The sequence below is a fragment of the Dermacentor andersoni genome, chromosome 1 (assembly GCF_023375885.2).
Source record: "Dermacentor andersoni chromosome 1, qqDerAnde1_hic_scaffold, whole genome shotgun sequence".
NCBI lineage: Eukaryota > Metazoa > Arthropoda > Arachnida > Ixodida > Ixodidae > Dermacentor > Dermacentor andersoni.
This window is the reverse complement of record NC_092814.1, coordinates 386,000,018-386,017,789: the sequence shown is the minus strand read 5'-3', so window position 1 is coordinate 386,017,789 and position 17,772 is coordinate 386,000,018. Positions and strand designations below refer to the sequence as shown.

Below are 17,772 nucleotides of genomic sequence, written 5' to 3'. Positions count from 1 at the left end.
ATGTTCTATTGTAACGGCTTTCAACATGTCAAGTTTGTCTTTCTGGACATTAATGAAGTGACCTACCCTGAGATAATACAAGCTTGAGAATTGGAGGGTCTGAATAGGGGTCTTTCGTTGCCCTTTGCCAAGTCGTAGTATTGAAGGGCTTATCCGAATGTATGGGGGTACCTCATTTGCTTAATATATATATATATATATATATATATATATATATATATATATATATATATATATATATATATATATATATATATATATATAGATTTTCACAATTTCAACACTTCGTCATAACAAAAAATACCAGTTTATTGTTTTCAGCCTGCTATGATGTTTTGACTGAGAAAGATATATTCAATTTGTTCTGTGAGGCAAGCAATAATTGCTGTCGCATATTATTTTATTGCAAAACACTGGATACAGTAGCCAGCCATTATTAAAACTCACAAGAAATTAATAGCACAATGCATATGATCAGGCACATAGCATATTATTATTGCACTTTCTTAATTCATGCCATTTCTTTAAATGCACAAAAAGCTACTGCGCTGATATAATATACTAGTACATACTTAAAAAGCAAAACTTTATACTACGATAATAATCAATCATTCAAATGTTTATTATAGTGCCCAGGAACAGCTAGAGAGCCTTCATACTGGTGCACTTAACAATCAATATGCGAGACAAAATGTACACAAATATGAATGTGGTAGAGAAAAAAATGCAAGGTACAGAAACGAATAGGGAAAGAAGGAAACGAGGAAGAGTAAAAGGGAGTTAAGCATACATGATTACTACAGATACACAAAAGACAGGATGTGAACTGTGAAGTATGTCAATACAGGCATAGTTCTTATTATGTGTTTTGGAGTCAAATCTTATATAGCACAATCTTGCAACAAGGCCAGGCAACGAATGTCGGATGCTGCCTGGTATACTGTTGCGGCACGAACAAATGCATATGATCAAGAAGCTTTAGGGAATGTATAATGTCACTCATGGGCGAAGGTGTGAAGTTCTGTGTCACCCCGCGAAGGTATGAAGTTCTGTGACGACAGCTGCAGACTCGCACCTTTCCCTCCCCTTACCTCCGTCACCGCCTTCATCCCTCCATTTACCTTTCTCCCTCTTGTATATTCTGCGTCTCTCCCAAAGCAGACTTAAACCACATCAGATGGGGGTGCCCTAATCACCCCCTTCCCCCTTTCCTCAAGCAATTAATATCTAGTGAGGAGCAGTGGGAGGCTGCTTTGCGCAGCTCAAGGCCCAACCTTAAGGAGGCCATCCTGGAGTGGGCTGAGAGGATAGAGGAGGCCTACTTCAAGTAGTTCCTCCCCCCACCGTCTATTCCGTTGCCCCTTTGCCTTTAAAGAGGGATAGTTTTTCATCATCATCATGAACCACCCTATAGAGGAACAAAAGGTGTGATTAAGTCTTGAATGTAGAGGTGCGAGTTGAGGTATACTCGAGAAGGCTCAACTGTGGTCGCCAGAATGGCAAAAGTGGTGCTTGAAGATAGATATGAATTTATTCTGGACGCGTTCAGTGAGGTCAGAAATCGATTTTCACGTTGCACCCCCTCCTGCAGAGGCATACTCTAGTAATAGAAGGCACACAGCAGAATTTCAGAAACATAACAGGTGAGTGGAAATCATGCAATATATGGCATGCAATTCCAAGAGCGTGAAGGACATGTGTAATTATCAATGTGAAGATAAGCTTAGCATTTTGTCGAAGTGCACACCAAGATCTTTCATTTTATCGACCCGAAGGAGTGGAGCACACCGTAGGGTGTATGAAAATCTCAGATGGTGTGTTTTCCGCATATAACTTAATGCCATAGTATTGGAAGCATTTAAGAGTACCTATTCTTTCTGCACCAGTTTGAGAGTGAAAAAATGTCGTTTGGAGGTCGATACAGTGGTGAACACTATTGACAGTCACAAATAGTTTTAAGTCGCCGGCACGCAAAGCCGTGCTGTTCATTTATTAAAATGCTCTTAGCACTGACAGAAAGCCAGGAATCCAATACCGATTCAAACATTTTTGACTCACTGCAGAGGATAAATATAGGCCGGCAGTTTGTAACTGCATATCTAGCACTTGATTTCTGCACGGGCAGTGTCCATGCTACCTTCCGAGTATTAGAAAACGTACTAGACTTCAGGGAACTATTGAAGATGCTTATCCGAACAGGGAACAAGTGTGCTTCCATACGACATAACCCTTTCAGCCGCCACTTTGTCCCGTTGATCGAAAACGTTCTTTCACCACATCTCTTGCATCTTCAGAATCCTAGAAAGTGTACAGCTGCAGAAAATATTAAGAATTTTCAATTGCTTAGCGAGTTTTGTCAAGTTTACAAAATTTCGACTCCATGCGAAAACTCACTACAGGAACATCTAATATGAGAACATATACTATTTGAGAACATACATGAGAACATATACTATCGTATATACTTACATGAGAACATATACTATCGACAGTTCTAACTTTCGAAGTTAATCAACAAGTGGAAGACAGCTTACATAAGGAAGTATAATATGGATAGAATTGAACATGCTCTCAGGAACAGAGGAAGCCTAAAAGTAGTGAAGAAGAAACTAGGAATCGGCAATAATCAGATGTATGCGTTAAGAGACAAAGCCGGCAATATCATTACTAATAAGAATGAGGTAGTTCAAGTGGCTGAGGAGTTCTATAGAGATTTATGCAGTACCAGTAGCACCCACGACGATAATGAGAGAGAATAGTCTAGAGGAATTTGAAGTCCCACAAGGAACGCCGGAAGGCGTAAAGAACGCCTTGGAAGATATGTAAAGGGGGAAGGCAGCTGGGGAGGATCAGGTAACAGCAGATTTGTTGAAGGATGGTGGGAACATTGTTCTAGAAAGACTGGCCACCCTATATACACAATATCTCATGACCTCGAGCGTACCGGAATCTTGGAAGAACGCTAACATAATCCTAATCCATAAGAAAGGGGACGCCAAAGACATGAAAAATTATAGACCGATCAGCTTACTGTTAGTTGCCTACAAACTATTTACTAAGGTAATCGCAAATAGAATCAGGAACACCTTAGACTTCTGTCAAGCAAAGGACCAGGCAGGATTCCGTAAAGGCTACACAACAATAGACCATATTCACACTACCAATCACGTGATAGAGAAATGTGCGGTATATAACCAACCCTTATATATAGCTTTCATTGATTACGAGAAAGCGTTTGATTCTGTCGAAACCTCAGCAGTCATGGAGGCATTACGGAATCAGGGTGTAGAAGAGCCGTATGTAAAAATACTGAAAGATATCCATAGCGGCACCACAGCCACCGTAGTCCTTCATAAAGAAAGCAACAAAATCCCAATAAAGAAAGGCTTCAGGCAGGGAGATACGATCTCTCCAATGCTATTCACAGCGTGTTTACAGGAGGTATTCAGAGACCTGGAGTGGGAAGAATTAGGGATAAAAGTTAACGGAGAATACCTTATAACTTGCGATTCGCTGATGATATTGCCTTGCGTAGTAACTCTGGGGACGAATTGCAATGCATGCTCACTGACTTGGAGAGGCAAAGCCGAAGGGTGTGTCTAAAAATTGATCTGCAGAAGACTAAAGTAATGTTCAAGTCTCGGAAGAGAACAGCAATTTACAATAGGTAGCGAGGCACTGGAAGTGGTAAGGGAATACATCTACTTAGGGCAGGTAGTGACGGCGGATCCCGATCATGAGACAGAAATAATTAGAAGAATAAGAATAGGCTGGGGTGCGTTTGGCAAGCACTCTGAGATCATGAACAGCAGGTTGCCATTATGCCTCAAGAGAAAAGTGTATAATAGCTGTGTCTTACCAGTACTCACCTACAGGGCAGAAACCTGGAGGCTTACGAAAAGGGTTCCACTTAAATTGAGGACGACGCAATGAGCTATGCAAAGAAGAATGATAGGTGTAACGTCAAGGGATAAGAAAAGAGCAGATTGGGTGAGGGAACAAACGCGAGTTAATGACATCTTAGTTGAAATCAAGAAATGGGCATGGGCAGGACATGTAATGAGGAGGGAAGTTAACCGATGGTCATTAAGGGTTACGGACTGGATTCCAAGGTAAGGGAAGCGTAGCAGGGGGCGGCAGAAAGTTAGGTGGGTGGATGAGATTAAAAAGTTTGCAGGGACAACATGACCACAATTAGTACATGACCGGGGTAGTTGAAGTATGGGAGAGGCCTTTGCCCTGCAGTGGGCGTAACCAGGCTGATGATAAGGATAAACGAAGGCAATAGATATAGGGAAACAAAGGAAAAAAAACTAACAGTAAAGGGGAAGAGAAATGCAGCCATTATGAAGCACAGAGCGCTATGGAGATACAATAGGTACGAGTGCTCCGCGGTATGTGGATAGGTGTAATGGGTACCTGCCTTACTTTTTGAAATGCGGTTGTTTGCTTTAAATCACGGGTGCAATCAGGACTCGATGCGAACCAAAGGCAGTGGGTCGCCTCGCATTGGGCGCTTACGGGGAGACTAGAAATGAAGCTGTGCAGGGTGATATGGGCTGGACTAGTTTTGAAGTGAGCTAAGCTCACAGTAAAATTGAGTATGCAGAAAGGCCGAGGAATATCGAAGAAAGTTAATGGGCTGGGCCAGCGTTGATGTACCTGCACAGGAAAAACATTGATTCACAGCGGAGGAAAAGAACCAGGAAGCTTACCAGCAAGCGCATACTTGCTGTAAGCTGGTTTCTTGCTGGTTGCCTGTAGGGTGGAAACACAGCAAGAAAGACCCGCCATGGTTGCTCAGTGGCTATGGTGTTGGGCTGCTGAGCACGAGGTCGCGGGATCGAATTCCGGCCACAGCGGCCGCATATCGATGGGGGCGAAATTCGAAAACACCCGTGTGCTTAGATTTAGGTGCACGTTAGGGAACCCCAGGTGGTCGAAATTTCCGGAGTTCTCCACTACGACGTGCCTCATAATCAGAAAGTGGTTTTGGCACGTAAACCCCCCTTAATCTAATCTAACAGAAAGAAAGAACGTCAAGCGTAAATTCAGAAGCTGAAATAATCTCATCGAAATCAGGAAAGAAACAATTTATAACTCTAAAGGAGGCTCATTACTTTTGAAAGCGTGATCGGGATGCCTTAGAACACGCACCTATACAGCGATATATAAGAAGGAAGAAGCATGTGCTTGGTTGTGGCTAAAGCTAGAGAAACTATGGAGCATGTTTTATTAGAATGTGAAGACGTCTACCGAGAGGTCAATTTAGGCACCACAGGCCTCCTTGAAGCCCTTGGGTTCGGTGAGAGCAGTGGAAAAGTAAACATGTCCGCAATAGGGATTAGTAAGAGGCGATTGGAGGATTGGTGGAAGAAAGTTGGGAAACGACAGAAAACGGAGACGTACAAAAGCACAGTTCGCAATAGGGGATCAGAAAATCTCGTTGTGGGAGTTCATAGTGTTTTTTTTTTTGTTTAACCTAGGTATGACATTAGGCAGCATAATAGCAAGAGCTTGGTGGCGCAACCAACCGCCCCTTTCGAAATGGGACGCTCATAACATCCATCCATCCATCCCGGTACTGAGAAATGGTCCGCATCTAACGGTGCCTACATTGTGCGTATCACAGATCGTATTCAAGACAGGGCTTGCGCGGCCACGCCACACGCAGCAGCCGCCGGAGTGGAACGCCCCGTTGTAAACATTTGCTTCCCATTTAAATTACCTAGCATCGTGTCAGCGCGCACAGGCAAACGGCAAGTATCCGCACTCGACGACCGCTGACACTCGCTGTCAAAACGCTGGCATGAGGAATCGCAGCAGTAGCAGCTAGTGAACTGACGTTTTTGCTCTTTCGCTCCAACGCAAACTCAGCGGTGAGAACACAGCGCCCGCAAAGCTACGTGTCATCGGCCCAGCTAGACTCTGCTCCCGAACGAGATCGCTGCCAAGATAAAGCGCGCGCGGCCGAAGTACAATCCCCCCGCCCCATGCCCTCCCCCGTTGACATGGTGCAATGCACACGACGTAATACGGTGCGCTTGCTGTCCTTGCGCACGCGAGATTGAGCTGCCATCGTCTACTCACCATCGCCCGCTTTCACTCGCAAACACAGCGTACGGCACGCGAAGGCGTTACCGACAGACATACCCACGACGTATGCATCCCAAAAAAAAAAAAACCCAGTAGCAACTGCCAGAGGTCAACCCAGCGCGCATCCGCCTGCCTTCTTCCTCCGTGACCCTTGGCGCTGTTTCTCAGTCTCCACTTCGATCAACGTTACTGACACCTTCCTCTATGTGGCGTAACTTCGCTGCGCGCTGCTTTTTTTGTTTAACCTAGGTAGGACATTAGGCAGTATAATAGCAAGAGCTTGGTGGCGCAACCCACCGCCCCGTTCCAAAGGGGACGCTCATAACATCTATCCATCCATCCTGAGCGCGCACCTTCGTACTATCCCCGGCACAGTATTTTCTACTCCAGGCGCTTTCCTCGTTCGCTTGCTTCGTTGCCTCAGACTAACACCGCCGATTAGAAGAGCTGGCCAGTTAGGCTTGTGCGTCAAACTGCGCATAAGTATGAGGCCCTCGATTAAAATGTAGGTTCCACAAATATTCCTCAGTCTCCCATCAGAGTGAATGAAGTAAGTATAGCCAAGTATCCATATGCCGTACTGGTCTGATAATATTTTTCTGTATAGTCCAAACATCATGCTAGACTTGAATAGAGCAGCGTTAAACTAAGACGTTCAATGTTCCCTCAACGTATTCTTCGTTCATTGTATTTTTAATATATTTCTCTATCATTTTCTTTTCACGAAAGTGAACGTCCTATAGAGGCTCCATTGTCTTTTGCGCCCATTTGTATGTGACGTCTTGTTAATGCATTCCTTCCTGTGTTCCATTCATTTAAATAATTTATAATGTAGCCAGAAATGACTATAGGTGCAAAACGTTCCAGTGAACGTAGGACGCGCCTTATTTACCTCATATGAACGGCCTACGCTGTCGCAAGTTGTAATAAAAATGAGGTTTCAAATAATTTATATTTTTATGGGTAGATTTGATTCATTGCTTTATAGGGGGGGGGGGGGATGGTTAAGTTTGGCGCCTAGTTCTGTAGCTTGTCACGTCCTTTGAGCAGAAAATTGGTATGTGATAAGCGATGGTAGAAGTATGTTTGTGACGAGTGGACGTTGTTGTTTACCAATTTCAATAGGACCTTAGGCACCCCGTTAGGACGGTTCGCGGCAGGTTTTCTTCGTGGAAGCCTGAAAATACACGCGCATTGCTGTTGAGTATAGATAGCCATTTACTTTGAAGCTAGCAGAACTCGTCGATTGTTGTGCTGAAGCAAAACCTTAACTCTTTGACTTGCTTTCCGCGTTTCCCAGGCTCCCGTTACGACACCTGTGACGTCACTCACATCGTCTGTTCTGGCCACCGTGTCTTCACTTTTCGGGGCCCCAATCCTGTTGACTGCTACACCACCTCTGCCTTGCTTGGGTTCGCATGGGATAGTGCCACAGCTACAGCTGAGTGCTTCTTTTGACACCATCAATCTTCGTTGTTCCTTTAGAAATTTCAGCGAAAGAGGGCATGAGCCTTGTGAACGGGCAGTCAACTTGTCTACCTGTGCTAATTTATCTGCCCTCCATTACAGTTTTCTTGTTCTGATAGTACAAGCTACTCGGGCAAAGCAGTGACACCTTAAACACTACTGAATGCTTCTCCAGTGTGAATAATTAACAAGCTTATATTATAGTTCCACAGCAATTGTGTTAGATGTATCGTATACTTCTTCAACGAAAGAAAGGGCACCCCTGAATACACTTCATCGAGGAGTACTCGTAAATGCTTGTAACGCGCCAAGTGGAATTTGTAGTAGTTAGGTCATGATAAACGAAACGTTATTGTCAGGGAATAAACGTGTTTATATTTTTTTATGCTATGCAACCACAGTACACATTGCGGAAATTCACATAGCAGAGAAGATGCCCTTCAAAGCTGTTGTGTTCTAGGGCATCCGATTAAGAGAACAGATTCGGCTGAGAGAAAGAAGAAAATTGTAACGCCATTGTAACTTTTGACTCCTAATCTGATGTCTCTGTAAACAGTTTCCATTCTATCGCTTGCCTATTATATCTTAATAAACAGTTAGCCCCTTGCAATCAGCGTTACAGCCTTGCCTACTGTAATGTGACGGCATTTCACCCACAGCACCTTCAGATTTCCCTCACCGACATCGAGGCGACCATCAACTCCTTCCTAGCGCGAATAACGACGAGGAAACTTCCACAATTCACAGCACACGCTAATCCTTTGAACTTCAACACTTCTCCCGCTTGCAATCACCATTGCAAATGAATTTGAAATGTCGAAGATTCAATTGAAGCTTCATTGCTTCGTAATTCGAAAGGTCGCCGCTAGTTATTGCCTACAATGTCCCCGAGAACGTGTGTATTATTTTGTAATCGCTCCTTGATATCAAAGCCATTGAAAATTAGACATACATTCATCGTTTGCTAAAAGTTCTGATGGAGAATCTCAAGTTCAGAGATCTTTGCAGAAGATTCCCTTCCTTCTTGTTGCACAGAGCGCTCCAAGCAGGTGTCACCAGCTTGTTTGGTATGGAAAGATTTTTCCAGCTTCTACCGTCGTCATTTCTCCTCTTTGATAAAAGGTGGGACGCCGCAGGCCTTTGTACTTGGAGGTTAGACATTATGTACGCAATATATACATTGACAGCCATTTACACTGAGTCTGACGTAACTTCACATAGCCTATAGTGTATAATACCGCGAGTATGTCCAGACCATTCGTTTACGCTGGAACCGGCGCCCTTATCTAGGCAGAGCCTAAAGTGCATAGCCCCTTTTCTTTGCCCGGAACCCTCCTGAGAGGTCGGGAGCCATGTTTTCCCTCGTCGGTTGCCCACACCTAATCCCCTCGCGGTAATTCACGACACCACAGCCACCTGCTTTGGTCAACTGGGCTGTCACTTACTGTTCATCATTCCTTTATCCTCTCTCTGCATTTCCCGGCACATTGGTATATATTTTCACGTGGTAGTGACGGTCAAGAATACAGTAGCATTACTGTGAAAGACGAAACGAACTTTTATTGGGCGAACCTGTGCCCACAAAAACAGGCTACACTTAAAGCACAACGATAGCGGTGAACAAAGTCGGCGATCGTCGAAATCATATCTACTGGTCAAGCGCGTCAGCTTTTATACACGAGCCATGGAACGTTCCAGAGTAATCGAAGGTGCCCGCGTGTCTTCCGGAAAGTTATACACCATTCGCGTCGCGCATAAATGCAATAAGAATACACAAGGTTTGGTGACAACAGACAGCGGGTAGAACCATCGATAGCATTCCAGAAACTTCCGACACATGCAGGCACGCCCTGTGCTGAGCGATAACGTTTGTTAGACGGCGAAAAGCGCTCACCCGTAAGCGATAATCAAGTACACGTGTCAATGCCATCCTCTCAAAAATCATCGTCCTGATGCTACAAACATACCAGGAAAGCGAAACACAAAAGGACACTTATCCAAAAATCCAAAGTAACAGTCCACGAAAAAAAAAAAAGACCAAAGGTCAGCTACGTGAAGTCCCAAAGTTCATTAGCGCAGGTAGTATGGCTTAAGTCGCACAACGTGGACTATTTCAGGTCGTGAGTGGTGCAGCTGTGATAGCGAAATGCCGTCTGGCATGACCTGCATAGTCGAGTGCGCGAATGCGTGACACAATATTGTAGCGTCCGAAATAGCGGTGTAAAAGCTTCTCGCTAAGTCCAAGTCGGCGTATTGGGGTCTAAACCGAAACAGGGTCACCGGGCTGGTACTCGATGTGGCGTCGATGAAGTGTGTAGTGTCGGCTATCTGTCCCCTATTGATTCTTGATCCGCAGGCGCGCGAGCTGTCGAGCTTGTTCGGCGTGCTGGAGATAGGTGGCGACCTCAAGATTCTCTTCATCGGTGAAGTGCGGTAGCATGGCGTCGAGAGTCGTCGTCGGGTTCCTGCCGTAAATCAGCTTGAACAACGGGATCTGTTTTTTGTTTTTCTTTTTGCACCGCCGTGTTGTGAGCGAAGGTTACGTACGGCAGGACGGCATCCCAAGTCTTGTGTTCGACTTCGACGTACATTGCCAGCATGTCAGCGAGGGTCTTATTCAGGCGCTGCGTAAGACCACTCGTCTGCGGGTGGTACCCAGTTGTCCTCATGTGGCTTGTCTGGCTGTATTTCAGCATCGCTTGGGTGAGCTCCGCTGTAAAGGCGGTTCCTCTGTCGGTGATGAGGACTTCTGGGGCGCCATGTCGCAGCAGGATGTTTTCGACAAAGAATTCGCCACTTCAGCTGCGCTACCTTTCGGCAGTGCTTTAGTTTCAGCGAAGCGGGTGAGGTAGTCTATCGCCCCAACGATCCACTTATTTCCGGTTGTTGACGTCAGAAAGGGTCCCAACAAGTCCATCCCGATCTGCTGAAATGGTCGGCAAGGAGGCTCGATTGGCTGTAGTAATCCGGCTGGCCTTGTCGGTGGTGTCTCATGTCGCTGACGTAACGGGTGACGTCGGCAGTCAGGCGTAGCCAGTAATACTTTTCCTGTATCCTGGATAGCGTCCGGGAGAATCCTAGGTGCCCAGCGGACGGATCGTCGTGTAAGGCGTAGAGTACCACTAGACGCAGCGCTGAGGGAACAACAAGAAGGTAGTTGGCGCGGACTGGTGAGAAGTTCTTCTTTGAGAGTAGGTTGTTTTGCTGCGAGAACGAAGACAATCCTCGCTTAAAAGCCCTTCCAAATACTCGAAGAGGCTTTTTAACTCGAGGTGTGCTCATTGCTACTCAGCGAAGTTTTCCGCGCTTATAATTCCAAGGAAGGCGTCGTTATCCTGGCCGTCTTGCGGCGGCGGGTCAATGGGGGCGCGTGTTGGGCAATCGGCAGCAGAGTGTTTTCGCGCGGACTTGTATACTACAGTGATGTGATGTTTTGCACTCCGAGGTTCCCCCGTGCCAGCCGTCCTGAAGGATCCTTTGAATTTGCTAGCCAACACAACGCGTGATGGTCGGTGACAACTTTGAATGGCCTGCGATATATGTAAGGGCGAAATTTGCTGTAACCCAAATGATTGCGAGACATTCCTTTTTGCTCGTAGAATAATTGCTTTCCACTGTTGACAGCGACCGGCTAGCGTAAGCTATCACCCGTTCAAGTCCGTCTTTCCTCTGGACTTGGACAGCACCGAGGCCTAGACTACAGCCGTCAGTGTGCATTTTGGCATCGGCGTCCTCCTCGAAGTGCGCAAGTATCGGCGGTGACTGCATACGTCGTTTGAGTTCTTGAAATCCGTCGGCCTGCGGCATTGCCCATTTTAACTCGACATCATATTTAGTTAGATGTGTCAGCGGCTTAGCGATGCTTGAAATGTCCTTGACAAAGCGCGTATAGTAGGCGCACATGCCAAGGAATCTCCGCATTGCCTTCTTGTCGATGGGCCGCGGGAACTTCACGATGGCGGCTATCATCTGCTGGTCGAGGTGGACTCCAGATTCGCTGATGACGTGGCGAAGGAACAGAAGCTCATCGCAATCGAAGCGGCACTTTTCCGGCTTCAGAGGGAGCCCTGGTGACTTGATGGCCTCTAGTACTATCGCAAGCCGCCTAAGGTGATCGTATAAATTATTCGCGAAGACGACGACGTCATCCAAGTAAACAAGGCATATCTGCCATTTCAATCCTGCTAAAGGCATTTCGATCACGCGCTGCAACTTTGCAGTAGCCGAGCACAGTCGAAATGGCAAAACCTTGAACCCATAGAGGCCGTCTTGCGTGATAAAGGTGGTCTTTTCGCGATCTCTCTCGTTCACTTTTATTTGCCAGTAGCCAGACTTGACGTCCATCGACGAGAAGTACTTAGCGTTGCAGAGCCGATCCAATGCGTTGTCTATCCGTGGAACGGGGTATACGTCCTTCTTCGTGTTCTTGTTCAATCGACAATGATCGACGCAGAAACGTAGCGTTCTGCTCTTTTCTTCACCAAGAGTGTAGATGTCTACGCACTTATCGACGACTAGTTGATGTCGTCCTGCAGCATTTCTTCGCCTTCTTGCCTAATGGCTTCACGTTCTCGCGTCAAAACTCTGTAAGGGCTCTGGCGGAGTGGTCGAGCGCACTCTTAGGGTATACGACAAACTGGCGTTTGTGGAATCCTCGATGTCTTCGAAAAGCAAACATTGTATCGTCGGAGTACACTCCTGAGCTGCTGCTGTTTACTCAGGGGTGACGGATTTACGCCGAAGTCTGGATCCAGAACTATTGTTGTTGAGGTAGATAGGGCAGAATTGGAGAGGACAAACGCATTCCTGGTTTCCACAATTTCCTCGACGTATGCGATCGTCGTGCCCTTGTTGATGGACTTGAACTCCTGGCTGAAGTTTCTCAGCATCACTTTCGCTTTCCCTCCGTGCAGTCGAGCGATCCCAGTTGCGACGCAAATTTCACGGTCGAACAGTAGACGTTGGGCGCCCTCCTTGACGGCTTCTACGTCTGCGGGTGTTTCGCTACCGACGGAAATGACAATGCTGGAGCGAGGCGGGATGTTGACTTGATCTTCGAGCACACTGAAGGCGTGGTGACTACGATATCTCTCCACCAGTATCGCTTGGTCTGTGGACAGCATTATTGAATTCGATCTCAAGTCGATGATGGTACCGTCTTCGATCCGGAAATCTATGCAGAGATTTAAGTCTCGCGAGCACAACAATCGGAGGACAACAATTGTTGTAGGGTAGGTCCGGTCATAAACTAATTCATGCCGTACAGATTCCTGTCAGCGTTATGAGGTGTCTTCCAGCTTTCCGAATTTGAGAGCCGTCCCATGCTGTCTTGACTTTCTTCACCTTGGCGGCAAATAATCCACTGATGGCGGCGTAGTCGGCTGCTGTGTCCACTAATGTGGCCGTCAACAAGCACATCCAGGTCGCTTGTTCTTTGTCTTGCGTTCCAGTTAGGTCTTAGCGTCGGATCACGGCTGTGTCATGTTGACCTGTGGCTCGCACATCGCGTCGTCAGGTTTTTTGTCGGCGCATTCTTTGCTACTAGGCTTCGTCGGGATGGCGGCGTGTCGTTGTCATGTCGTCAAGATAGTCTCTTCGACGTCGTCGTCGGCGGCGCAACCTCTTCGTTAATGTGACGAACAACAATCATACCTCCATCGGCTGCTGCTTTTAGTTTTCCGGATATGGGCTGAAGGACTGGTCCCGGGCTATACCAGTGTATGATCGGCGCTGCGGCGACAGGTGGCCGCCTGGTGACGACGAACGGGATAGCCATCGAGGGCTCCGTTGAGTGGCGGCGATGCAGACGGCGATGCCACGTGGTCAGTCACCAAGTTGTAGGCGGGCTGCGTTTACGGCGAATCCTCGTAGTCCCATTTCGCGGTATGGACACCGGCGGCAGACATGGCCGGCTTCCCCGCAATGGTAGCAGGGCGGGCGGTGGTCGGGGGTGCGCCGAATGTCGGACTCCAAACGATCGCTGAACCTCTTCTTTGGCGATTTCGGCGAGTGAGGCCGCTTGAGGCTGCGATCTTGGGTAGAATTTCTGCAGCTCTTCCCGTACGACCGCTCTGATAGTCTCGCGCAGATCGTCGTTGGCCAGCAGTGGCGTAGCCAGAAATTTCGTTCGGGAGGGGGGCTCAAGTTGCAACTCGGCCTCCTCCTTAAGAGGAACCTTTAGCTCGGGTGCTCCTATCTAAATACACGTAGAAGGTGAATTCGTTTTTCTCGGCAACCACTGCACCAAATTTGACGAGGTTTGTTGCACTTAAAAGGAAAACTTACAATATACTCACTTCTGGTATCAAATTTTTCATTTAGTTTGTCAATTCTTTATTAAATATTGGCAAAAAGTCGGAAATTTTCAGAAAACGAAACTATCACGTTTATAACTCTAACTCAACAATGAAAAATAATGTCACAATTCTGTGAATCGCATATAATAGTACATCTACAGCGGAGAAAATTTATATGTTACAAAGGAATCTAAAAAAATTCTAGTATTATCGAAATACGGCTTTTGCAGAACCCTTGTACACTACGTAACCAATTCACGTAAGGTACAAATTGACATACCAAATTTGTCCGCTTTGACTCTTATAATAAATGCCGTTTGAAGAACCGCGATATCTGTTCTTGATGCAAAGCTATTAGTTTGTGAACGCCGTGCTTCTATTTTTTTCGCACTTTCGAATTTTTCAAAATATCTTGAACAAAATTCAGGCCCTAAATCGAAGTTCCGCTTCCAACACATACTAGAATTTAACTTTCTCTCTCAAATGCATCAAATTTCATTAAACGCGATCCAGGGGTTATCTCAGAAAAGCGTTTCTGCGTTTTACATGTATTTGAATAGGCCGTGTCGGAGTTGGGCCCGAGCTAAGCCTTCCTCTTAAACTATTTGTCGAGGGATCAAATACATCAATAATAACTGCAGCGCCATAGTCAAAGATGCTGCAAACGATTTCTTGAACGCTACGCACTGTGAAAACAAGTAATATATGTATTTTTTCACAAAAAGATATACTCGTATGTGCCAAAAATTGTGCCCAACATAACTGCATGATGTCAATGCTTCCATGTTTTTGTCTATTTAATCAGTAAAGAAAATATCTCACGATCGTTAGACCTATATCAGTTCGAAACCAGCAAAGCAGTGCATGCCACAGATATGAAAAATGTAAAGGCCCTGAAATGGACAAGTGGAGGACAAATATGTTAATGAAACTTTGTCATTCAGGAACCTTGTTTACATTTTTGTACATATGTATGACGCTGTCATTAATTCCAATGTATTACGCAGGAGCAACGGACACCGGTTGTGTATCGTAACTGCACCGAAATTATTGTCCCAACAGAGAGCACGTATATAAAGCCGTTCTGCAACATATACGACGGCGAGTCAAATGAAAGTGAGCCAATGCGAATATACGACAAACGGGGCACTTTATTTAAAAGTAGTCTCCATGATCATTTAGACATTTGTCCCATTGACTAACGAGGCGGGTGATTCCCGTCTCATTAAACTCCTTGCGTTGCTGCTTCAAAAGAACTGCAAGTGACTCTTTCACGTCATCGTCCGACACGAATCTGTTACCCTTGAGCTGTTTTTTTTTTTTCACTTGTCCCAAAATGTGGAAGTCGCAAGGCGACATGTCTCAGCTGTATGGGGGATGTTGCAGCGTTTCCCACTTGCACTTTGCCAGTTTTGTATTAACCACATCAGCGACGTGGGGACGGGCATTTTCATGGAACAATTAAAAATTAAATTATGGGGTTTTACGTCCCAAAACCACTTTGTGATTATGAGGCACGCCGTAGTGGAGGACTCCGGAAATTTCGACCACCTGGGTTTCTTTAACGTGCACCTAAATCTAAGTACATGGGTCATTTCGCCTTTCGCCCCCATCGAAATGCGGCCGCCGTGGCCGGGATTCGATTCCGCGACCTCTTGCTCAGAGCCCCAACACCATAGCCAGGTCGTGGAACAAGATGACCCCATTTGTCAATTTTCCACGTCGTTTTTTCTTGATTGTTACATGCAGCCGATCCGGTGTTTCAAAATATCGGAAACGATTGATAGTCTCTCCGCGTTTAGCAAATTCTATCAGTAATGGCCCCTGACGATCGAAAAAACAAAAGTCGACATCTTTCCGGCGGAAATGACGGCATTTGCTTTCTTTGGGGGTGGTGAATTCTAATGTTTCCACTGTAAGCTTTGCCGTCGTGTTTCAGGCTTGTAATAAATAGTGGCACCATGGTTCGTCCTCGATCACAATCGCACAGAAGTCGTCACCCTCAATGTGGTACCGGGTCAGATGACTCAAGGCAGCGCAGAACCTTCTCCTGGTGGTGGTTCAAAATCTTGGGCATTCATTGCGCACACAAGAGCCGACAACCGAGATGTTCATTAAGGTGTGAACCGAGCTGTGACTGATATTCACATGCTCTGCCAGTTCTTTGATGCTTATCCTCCGTTCTTGTCTCATCAGCTCATCAACTTTTGCACTTGCGTTGGGGGTGATTGCACGATAGCTTTAGCCCGGTCTTGGATCGTCTTTCCAACTTTCACGTCCTTCTTTCAACCGTTTGCTCCGACGCATCACAGTGGCCAATGAAATACAATGTTCAACGTACACGGCAGCCATACGGTGACTAACTTCTTTTTGGGAAACACTTTCAGCTGTCGAAAACCTCACGGCACTACGCTGCTCAACTTCGGAAGCGTCCATTAGGTCACGCAACCTTGTTCAACCCAGCTTATGAGAGCGCAGAAGAACATGTACCCTCACACCTGAGTGTCACTTTTGTAAATGAGAAATGCCTGTGTGCTACGCGCATGCCTTGCAGATAATGAACCGAACCATTATTGCGCGGAGTGGGTAGACTCACTTTCACTTGACTCGCCCTCGTTCATTAGAAATGCGAAGATGCAATGGAATGTACAAATGATTGATAAAGGGCAAAAAGTGTCACCGGAAAGAAAGTTCACTGCACGTATACACAAAACCTCGCAACAAGATATTTAAATATACGTATAAGTCTCCAATACATCTACGTATCCAAGAAAAAGTCACTGTATATAATGCGTCAAACAAGGCAAATAAACATGTTGCGCAATCACAGATTCACAGAATCCTAGATCGCGCCCCAATTCCATCCACTCCACCCGATGTATCGCGCGCGACGAAAGGCGGCGCGCTTGCTCCCCGCTTTTTTGTATGCGCACACAAGACTGAGCCACCATCGTCGGCTCACCCATTCCCTACACTTTCAGTCGCACATACAGCATGCGGCACGCGGTCACGACGTTATCGCCCTTGGACTTCATACGAAACATGAGGGCGACGGCGACAGCAGGAATGCGTCTGGAGTGTCCCCCCCCCCCATATAATCACAATAATATAATGGTATCCGCCAACTGAAGCATGCCGTGGCCGATTACTTTCCGCAAAATGAGAAGTAACAAATATCACCATGCGACAATTCGCAGCGTCGCAACAATGTATTTTCTTTTTCCTATTGTTGGGCGGGGGCACCGAAATGAAAAAAAAAGAACGCAAAGCAGAGTATGTTGGCCGCAATCCAATGCCTAATTTGGGCAGCTAATGTGGCTACCGAATGAATATCGAGGAAAACGTGAGACGCTTGGTCCACCGAGAACCATACGCATAGTGTTCAGTATCCTACACCGGCGAGACAAGACTTTCCCGAGAGGTTGCGCTCAAGCGAACGCGGTGCAAGCCATCCGAGTCTTCACAGTGATGACGGCGAGCGACCATTGTTTCTTTCTCTTGACTGCTAGCCAGAAGGCGCCCAAAAATCTGCCAGGCGAAAATATACTCGGCCAGAGAAAACCAAGCGCGCACTGAAGTGCGCAGCGCGGTGGTCGGGGCAACACGAAAAAAACGCATGCGCTCTGGCTGGCTCTGGCACCCCGCGGGTAGGGTAGCGAGAATAAAAAAAATTAAGAGGCTCAATGTGTCCTCACGAATAAAAGTCAAAGTAGAAAAAATAAGAACGTAGTTACCCTGGCTGGCTTTAGTGTCTTGACATAGATGCTTTGGCGTAGGTGAAAAAAAATGTTATTTTTTTATGCGACATGACGGCACAAATGAACCCCAACTCATGCCTCATCGGATTTCACTGCGTGTTTTGTCGACTTGTCTGATAGTGTGTTGATTTGGCTTGTCTCGTTGTATGTTTCTA

At 46.2% G+C, this 17,772-nt stretch overlaps 1 protein-coding gene across 2 annotated transcripts in view; it reads left to right on the top strand.

Moving 5' to 3' along the window:
• Positions 1–17,772, top strand: part of LOC126518601 (TATA-box-binding protein-like) — a 197,656-nt gene that overhangs the window by 37,742 nt on the left and 142,142 nt on the right. For both annotated transcript variants that reach the window (XM_050168379.3, XM_055064963.1), the window contains exon 2: positions 7,397–7,536. In XM_050168379.3, the coding sequence (XP_050024336.1) occupies positions 7,397–7,536 (140 nt within the window). The remainder of the gene's footprint in view (positions 1–7,396; positions 7,537–17,772) is intronic.